Source organism: Echinops telfairi, unplaced genomic scaffold, assembly GCF_000313985.2.
Source record: "Echinops telfairi isolate 266 unplaced genomic scaffold, ASM31398v2 ScPeMD7_7422;HRSCAF=8460, whole genome shotgun sequence".
Classification (NCBI taxonomy): domain Eukaryota; kingdom Metazoa; phylum Chordata; class Mammalia; order Afrosoricida; family Tenrecidae; genus Echinops; species Echinops telfairi.
This window is the reverse complement of record NW_022111322.1, coordinates 3,489,775-3,499,352: the sequence shown is the minus strand read 5'-3', so window position 1 is coordinate 3,499,352 and position 9,578 is coordinate 3,489,775. Positions and strand designations below refer to the sequence as shown.

Here is a 9,578-nt window from a genome sequence, read left to right as displayed (position 1 = left end):
AAAAAAAAAAAGATCAAAGCAGTAGTTTCTTTGAGGGTATCGGCCAGGACCAGTTCAACAGAAGGTAAACAAGTTAGCTCCAAAAGGTGACATGCTTTTTGGTATTCCAAAGGGGTAATGCTGATGGATTTTCTCAAAGAACACAGGGCTTTATCCACCCTATAGCCCTGATCTTACCCCTTCAGGCTTCCTTTTTCTTCCCCAAAGTCAAAGAAAATTGGAAAAAGAACTTGCTGTGAGTCTGAGGGCACCTAAACTAGTGTTTTGATGCAGAATAACTCGAAAAGTGCAGCATTTTTAGAGAAAGGTTAGAGCGAGACATTACCTTCAGAAACATACAGCCCTAGAGTGAAGGATATGTGGAGAAACAATTGCTTCACATTTTTGATCATTTTGTTTAATAAACACTATTATAATACTATATATTTTTGTTTATAATTGTATGTTTTTTTATTGCCCTTATGTATATAAGTGAAATGGGAAATGCTGAATTTCCAAGACTTTGGACACTAGCCTCAAAGATAATAACTGATGTATCTTCATAGGGGTAACTTAGATTGGAATTTTAAAATTGGAGATCTTGCCCCTCAATAAGATAGCTAGCTTCACAACAACCAGTTTCTCTTAAAAACTTCTTTTCGCGTGTATATTAATTCTTTTTTTCTTATCCTCTCAGGGGATCCCACGCGTGGCCGCTCTTGGGGTAGAATGTATCAGTTCTTTTGCCGTGGATTTCTGGCTACAGACACACCTATTTCAGGCTGGGATTCTGTGGCATCTGCTTGGTTATCTTTTTAATTATGACTACACACTGGAAGAGAGTGGTATTCAGAAAAACGAGGAAACAAACCAGCAGGTAACTTTAACACTGCTTTAATAGTGAGTTTTAGCCCACACAATCAGTTATTACTAAATTAATGTGGTAAAAAGCATCAACCATCTAACGAGTCCCCAAGGGATAAACTAATATTCAAGATCACTAAGCTATGATTCTTTCATTCCCAAAACTTTTGAAGTTAACCATTTAGGCTGGAACAGCGCAAGGTCAAGGAAATTGCAATAGCATATATTGGACATAGTTTAATCTTTTCTGGATTAGTCAGTCAATTCATGATTGTACAATGAAAGTTGGATAACACAGAGAGAGATAATAACACCATCGGACTCTTGGGGCTGCCTTTCCTACACACTGAGTAATTGTCTGATTTTCAGAAGTAGTTTTATGCCTGTATTTCTAGTCACTGTCATCCATTATACGTGTTGTCAGTATCCATTCTTAAATGTGCTTCTCCCAATTATCCGTCAGCTACTGGATTAGGTAGAAGTAAACACATGGACTCTTACAGTTTCCTGTGAATCTATGAGGCAGCATTTTTAATGCATAAGCTGTCTGACATCAAGGTTGGGAGCACTTGTGTCTTTCTTTCTGGTTTGCTTAGTGTTCTGTGCAGGTCCCATTCCAAAGTTAGTATGTTACCTGTATAAGATATCTACTTCAGTGTCTTGATTTTCTTCTGTTTTTCATGTAACAGGAAGTAGCCAATAACCTTGCCAAACTGAGTGTCCGTGCTCTCGGTCGACTTGGAGGGTACTTTCCTGAGGAACAAGCAACCCCAGAAAATCCAACCATAAGGAAAAGTTTAGCTGGCATGCTGACACCATATGTTGCTAGGAAACTAGCGGTGATTAGTGCTGCTGAGGTATGTGCTTCAGAGATTAAATACGCTTTAAAAAGTAGACCTGGCTTTTGATGAGTAATGCAGGGTTCTCTAAGTACATAATAAGAGAACACAACTATGCAATGGCTTTTAGAAACCTAAAACTTGATACTGTTTGCGTACTCCTATAAAAACAAAATTCCAGTTAGTTATGGATTAATGCTAAGAGCAACTCTACAAATCCAATCTATGCCGGGGAAATTTAAGATTTCTTGGCGATGGAGCCCACCTATAGTTCCAGCGGGATTGGGCAACCAGTTGAGCTTGGAGTGGTGTTTCATACTGGGAAGGCAGGGATATCAGAAAACCTTGGCTGCTTTATCTAGGCCAAGGAATGAAATCCTACAATGAATAGATGTATATACACATGCAGATGACAAGATAAGTATGACCCAGGCAGACTTCCTAGTCTTCCAGGCCTTTTGGTTGAGGATCATTGAGAAGGAGTCGAAGGATCGAATATTAGCAAATTAGATAACCGATAAATTGTAGAAATCCATTAATAAGCCAAGTATGGGATTGTGTCCATCTTTCGTCTAGACCCCACTTTCCAGTACCTCAGAGGGAGGAGCGTTAGGTGACACTCAGCATCTTTGGTCCTTTTCCTGCACTTGGAGCTCTCTATTGAGATGCATTCTACTGACTGAAAACATTCTCTCCAGAAATATCAGGAAATTGGTCATTATTTGCCCCCTGTCCCCCCAGAATTAAATCTTGGCACCCATCCATCTGGTTTTACCAAAGTGCTTGCTTGCAACTACCATGTCTTAGGGTGTTAACATTTCAGCGATTCCCTTTGCCAGTGAAGTAGCTAACCTTTTGGAAACAAGGTTTAGATGACTCTTGTATAAGGTAGAGGTCGTGCTGCACGGCTTTCCTCATAGAACTGGGGTCGACAGTTGGGGGTAGTAGTTGTGCAATTGTTTTTCAGAGCATGTTGTGTTGTAATTTGTACCGCTAAGTTGGTGTGTGTAACAGAACAGAACACAGCCTGGGCCTGTGCTTCACAGTGCTCACAATCATTGCTATGTTCGAGCACGTTGTTGTAACTGTGTCTGCCCAGTGTTTGTTAAATGATATAGCATAACATATCTTACTCAATTTTCACATGAGCAGAATAAATGTGAAGAATGTTGAAGTCAAACACAAATTTGAATCCCAGATTCATCTTTTAAGGATTGTGATAACTGAGGTGAAAATTATATTGTCTCTTCACCAGAGTAATGCCTCCAAACTTGTAGATTATTGAGATGTAAGTCACTATACTTAGGACATTTATTGCAACGCTTGTCATGAAGTAGACATTTTAAGTGACTGATAACCATCTATAAAGTTACAATAAAGTTATATTCTGTCTTCCAGATTTTGAAGATGCTTAACAGCAACACAGAGAGCCCCTATTTGATATGGAACAATTCTACAAGAGCAGAGCTACTTGAGTTTCTGGAATCTCAACAAGAAAACATGATTAAGAAAGTATGCGTGCTGTAGTTGTATACGTTTATTGGTAACTTGGAATTTTAGAAATAAGGCCTAATAGTAAAGCACACAAACTCATTACTTCTAAGTTCAGAGTTAGTTGAGTGTGGGGTGGGGGAGTGGGAGGGTGGATTAAACTGCTAGTCCCTAAAAGAATTACAGCTTTGGAAACCCACAGAGGTAGTTCTACCCTAGGATCAGGATGAGTCAGAATCGACTCCATGGCAGTGAAGGTCGTGAATTTGGGTTTTTTGGTTTGGTTTTTTTTTTTTAGTATATTTGGACAATTTTAGCACAACATTTTATAGCTTCAATAATAACAACGTGAGGATTCTTTTTTGGTGTTACTCCTTACATACTGATATGTATATATGTTTGTACAATGTATTTTAAACAGTCTTACTGTATCTGGGAAACCCCAGTCGCATAGTGGGTATGTGTTGGGCTGCTGAAGCACACAGTGGGTAGTCAGAAACGACCAGTCACTCCACGAGAGAAATAAAAGTTTTCCACTCCCATGAAGAGTTACAGCCTCCAAAATCCACAGGGGCACTTCTGTCCTGTCCTTACGGGTCAGTGTGCAGCAGCATCACCTAGGTGTCAGTGAGGTGTTGAGAGTACTTGACCTGTACGCCCAACAGTTCTGATTTGTTTCCTTCCGCCTTTTTCCCCAGTAAGTCACAGGTGCTTTCTGATAACAAAATCAAATCATTTTCCCTGGCTCCTTCTAGTGGAAAAGTGAGCGCCCATAATAAAAACAAAAGATAACAGGATGGGAGGTAAGGGGACAGACAAACAGGGTGACTCATATACTAGGTGGTTGACTCTTGATGGTTTAGAAGACAGTTATGTTGTGACTTTTGAATTTATTTAAATATAACCATTGCTGTTTATGTCCTGAATTATCTAAAATTGGTTTTTGAACTTATTCCATATTATTTATCCAGAACTTTGTATAGGAAAAAATGTTGAGAACTGCTTTCTAAGAAAAAAGACAGGTCTTATATTTCTATACTTCACTTATCGTTTTAAATGAAAAGACTTAATAACCTCTTCACTTTGTAGTATGTAACAATTTAAATATACTTTCACATATTACTTTAGTCCAACCTAAATTTTCTTTTGTTTTTCAACCTAAATTCCCAAGGGGACCCTTATTCTCTTTTCTTGTTTTAAAAATTATTGTTCTGTCGGTCTATAAATATAACCTGCTTCTTTTTATGGAGAAGCTCTACTTTTAAGTACTTTCCTTCAATGTATATCTTCTTAAAACCCATTCCAAAGGTGTTTATTTCCATTATCCTTTTATATCTCATTAGGTCAAATACCTGCTAGGTAGAGTGAGAAGAGCCAGGTTTATTTTTGCTTTATAACTCTATGATCTTAAAATTCCCAAATGGGTTTTAATAGAAATGTTTGGGCTTTTATCTTTTAGTTCCATTTTTCCACTAACTTTTTGGAGCCTCTCGTACGGGGCAAAAACACACCAGTTCAAATTTCTGCATGTATACAATTCCACATTGATGGTTATATTTGCTGTTTTATGCATCTATTCACTCTATTTATTGAGCTGTTCCTTCCCCATTAACATGAACTTGCTGCCCCCTAAGGTTCCTATCAAATCTTTTCAGTTGCTGTTATCATTTTGATCCCAAATAGGTAGACTGCAAAAGACTATAACACTCAAGGCAGTAGATGTTCTTACATTCTTTAGGGAGACTCCAGGGGATATTTTTGGTTCAAGGCTTAAATATTATCTTAGGGCATTAGCTTTAGGGTTTATGCAACCTCATGGCTCCAGAAAGTTTCACATCCATGATAATGTAAAATGCTTTTAGGCATTTCCCCTTTTTTGCTCAGGATTCTGCAGTGGAGTCTTTGATCTGGTTGTTCAGTAATGGTAGCTGGGCACCATCTAGTTCTTCTGGATGTGGCACTGTGACTTAGACATGTATACATTTACAAGCAGACACTGCACAACAAATTCAGAAGTAGAACAGAAGCATTAGCATGTTATTAGACTAATTAACCAGATGTCCCATGAAATCATGAGGCTACTTTGGTTGAAATCATGAGCAGCTTCAGCAGCTATTCTCTCTCTCTCTCTCTGGTCATTACTATAACTATTGAGTTATTAAGCTGAACATGGATAAAGCAAGTCGACAACACATTAAGGATTGTAACAGGACATTAAGGATTCTAATTTACACCTAACAGTCTGCTTTCTCTTCTCAAAAGGGTGATTGTGACAAAACTTATGGTTCAGACTTTGTCTACAGTGATCATGCCAAAGAACTTATTGTGGGAGAAATTTTTGTTAGAGTATATAACGAAGTCCCTACTTTCCAACTGGAGGTAAGCACTAGCTAGCATTTCAGTTTTATTTGGTACATCACTTGTTATTGAAAGCTAATAGCTGTGGATACTAACCTGGGTGTGTTAAAAGGCATGTACTAACCTTGGCCTGTAACGAGAAATAACCATTGATGGATTTGAGCTTCTTTGTCTTGGATGTTGAACGAAATTTGGGAAACAGATGGATAAGACATTATTCATGGCCCAGCTGATCTTAGTGAGTGGGCTTCAAAAAGTTCTTGGAAAAATGGAATGAACAGATAATGAATTTTTCCACAAACTTTTTGAAGCTCTTGATGTTTTATTAATATACTCATTTATTATTTCAACTGACTACGTGTTTGTGGAAATGCAAGGAGACCTGACAGTGGCCAGTGAGTTACACAGTCTTAGTATGGAATGTCAAATCACAGGATACAAGAAAACACACAAGGGTTCTCGAGCAGGTATCTGGGGTCATGACATCAAGTTGTCTCTTGTTATGATCACTAGTCATTGCCAAAATAAAGTAGGGTTTTTTTCTTTTTACATGCTTGGGGATCGTGTAGGATTTTTGTGGTTGTGATGTTTTACTTTATTTTGTTTTGTTTATTGGACAGAGTGTCAGAGAGGAATTGGTGGTTGGTTGATTAGGGAAGAATTGAAACTTTCATACTTGTTTCATGTTCTTGGGAAGAGAAAAGGAATTTCTGAACCATAACATATATTGTTCATCAGAGTAATGTACTAAAATAGCGAGTAAGCAGAATGAGTTAGAGATTTGTGAAGCTCTCTTGAGTTTGCACTCTAAATATGTATAAATTTTAATTCAAAAAATATAGCCAAATATTAAGTTACAGGTATTGTATAAACTAGCAGTTTATACAATAAACTCTCCCCTTTGTTAAAGGGAAGAAATATTCTGATATCAGAATGACTGCACTGATGGCAGTAGATCAGATCTCTAATGTGTTAGGACAAATTATTTGAGTAATACTTTCTAATACAACTGGTATTTTTTTTCCATGTCCTCATTTAACATATATGTGTGTCATCTATGTCCTATGTGAGTTTATGCACTAAATACCAGAGGGCTTCAAACAGTCCTTGGACATTTTATATTTTCTTTATTTTTTTCAATTTTTATTCATTTTTAATAAACCATTTTATTGGGGGCTCTTACAGCTTTTATAACAATCCATACATCAGTTGTATCAAGCATATTTATACATATGTTGCCATCATCATTTCCAAAACATTTTCTTTCTGCTTGAACCCTTGGTATTAGCTTCTCTCCTCCCTGACCCTCCCACCCTCACGACCCATGATAATTTAGAAATTATTTTTATTTTCATATTGTACACCATCCGTTGTCTTCCTTTACCCATGTTTTTATTGCTCTGCCTCCCCGGGGTGGGTAGGGGGAGGTGTGGTACCTCAGTCGTTGTGGTCTGTTCCTCCTTTCTCCCTTTTCCTCCTACGTTCTCCCTGCCCTCATAATATCACTACTCATTATTGGTCCTGGTGGATTTATCCGCCCTGGATTCCGTGTCAAGACCTCTTATCTGTAGATGCTCCAGTCCACCCAGATTTGTAAGATAGAACCGAGATCATGGTAGCGGGGGTGGGGTGAGGGGACCATTAAAGAACCAAAGGAATGTTGTGTGTTGCATTGGTGCTAATTCTGTTTTTTTCCAACCTTTTGAAGTTTCCTTGTATTAATCATGCTTGTTTACAGACCTTGAATTTTCAAAAATATATTCCTGTGGAATCTTTGTCATCGATTATTTCTGAGAGCACATGTGTTTTCAGCTATTTCTCGGCCTGCTTTAGGTTCCAAAAGCATTTGCTGCAAGTCTCTTGGACTATATCGGCTCCCAGGCCCAATACCTGCACACATTCATGGCCATCACACACGCGGCAAAAGTGGAGTCTGAGCAGCACGGGGACCGCCTGCCCAGAGTGGAGATGGCTTTGGAAGCTCTGAGAAATGTCATAAAATACAACCCAGGTTTGTGTCTTGACCCTGGCTGGTGTGCTTCTTATAACAGAAAACCTCAAGATGTTCAGGGATTTAGTTGTTGTTTGTTTGTTTGTTTTCAGGAAAACCGGTGCCAATATTTTTACTTTTAAACAGTAGGCTGGAGACAGTAATCCAATTACTCTTATTTATGAGAACTTATACTTGTAAGAGAAAAATCAGTTTAAATATATTGAAAAGGAGGAATAATTTGATAAAATAAAATTTCACATTGATGAAATCAGTTCGCACAATAAGTTGAACACACAAGGTGTACTGAAGTGCCTGGATTAGATTTCTTTATTAAGTGATATTGTTTTTTCCCTCTCTCTAGTCCATAGCACAGTGCCAGGTATTTTTTAAAACTGCCTGAAGTTGGTGGTGTTTAAAAATAGAATTATTTAAAAGGTGAAAATCACCATTTAACTATCTTAAGAGAACACACCTGATTCCAGGGAGGTGAAAATCTGAAAGCTTCTAACTTTGATTTGATTATAAATTTGATACAATCCTAAATACTCTTTATTATTTTGTAAACATTTCTTAGTATCTTTCAGACACTTTTTTATTTTTCGTTACTATTAAAATACTGTTAAGGTCTGACTTTTGTATGTGATAGCCAAATTTCTTTAAAACAAGTAGGCAGTAATTAAACATTAAACAATGACATTTACTTATTCCCAGGATATTACACAAGTTGCTATTAAAGGCAGTGTTACAGAATCTGGACAAGACTTCATTTCTGGTTGTCTGTCGGTGGCATAATAGAATGTGTTAGATACAAAGCCCATCACAGCAGAGTAAGTTCCTGCTTTGGAACCTTTTAAAACTGGGGACAGGTCCACACAGACGTTTTATTTACATCAGATCTATTTTGAAAAGTGTCGCTTGTGTGTCATTTTTATTTTCATGACAACTCTTACATGCTAAGAATATATTTATGAAATATTGCCACTCATTAAGTTGAAGGGATCTTAGTACATTATCTTATGAGGCCTAAAAAGATGACCAATTAGGCAGTAGTTTCTACCTACAAAGGCAGGCACTCCCCTGGTACACATTGTTAACTGTGATCCATAGGTCTATAGTTCAAAACCTCCAGGAACTCCTCAGGAGACCAACAGGACTTCCTAATCCCATAAAGAAGTACAATCTCAAAACCCACAGGGCAGTTCTACCTTGTCTTGTAGGCTTACTATGAGTCAGAATTAACTTGATGGCAGTGAGTCTTTTTGAGTTTTGGTATAATAAAAGGAAATAATGCTAAATAAAATATTGTTTAGTATTTTTATTTTAGTCACACAAGGACATGGTCGGAAATACCTAAGATTCAGTTTGAAGAAGATAGAAATGGAAATACCGTTCATTTGTACTATTTTTAACAATTTTTTTACATACGAAGGATATCTAAAAACACCCAAAATATTTTCCCCCCAAAAGTTTTGTCTTTAAATTTTTTGCAAAACAACCTTATCTTCAAAGTACTCTCCATTACACTTAATACATTTGTCAAATCTATGATCCCCTTGTTGGAAACATTTTCAAATTCATCCGTTTGGATGGCTGACAGCACCTCCCATGTTTTCTTTTTTTTCTTCCCTTCTTTTACATCATCAAATTACTATCTTTTTATGTCCCTCTTCATTCTCGGAAACCAAAAGTAGTTACACAAAGCAAGGTTAGGTGAGTCAGGTGCATGGGGCAAGAGAGGCATGCTGTTTTTTGCCCAAAACTGGTACATTGAGATGGCTGCGTGAGGAGTGTATTGTGGTGGTGGCAAAACCAGTCCCTCATCTGCCACAAAAAAGGCCTTTTTTGTCACACACTGTTAGCAATTTCTTCAGAACCTCTAAATAGAAAGCTTGATTAATAGTCTGACCTGGTGGAATGAACTCCAAATGCACTATAAGTCAACATTTTTAGCCATTTGGGAAGTTGACAGACTTCCAGAACAAGACTTGTCATCAATTAACATTTCACCTTTTTTTGTTTGTTTTTTCTTACTTTAATTTCACCTTTTTTGAAAC

At 37.4% G+C, this 9,578-nt stretch overlaps 1 protein-coding gene across 2 annotated transcripts in view; it reads left to right on the top strand.

Moving 5' to 3' along the window:
• Positions 1-9,578, top strand: part of DNAJC13 (DnaJ heat shock protein family (Hsp40) member C13) — a 117,095-nt gene that overhangs the window by 86,549 nt on the left and 20,968 nt on the right. For both annotated transcript variants that reach the window (XM_004715990.3, XM_030887705.2), the window contains 5 exons: positions 677-856; positions 1,533-1,700; positions 3,081-3,194; positions 5,436-5,552; positions 7,365-7,542. In XM_004715990.3, the coding sequence (XP_004716047.1) occupies positions 677-856; positions 1,533-1,700; positions 3,081-3,194; positions 5,436-5,552; positions 7,365-7,542 (757 nt within the window). The remainder of the gene's footprint in view (positions 1-676; positions 857-1,532; positions 1,701-3,080; positions 3,195-5,435; positions 5,553-7,364; positions 7,543-9,578) is intronic.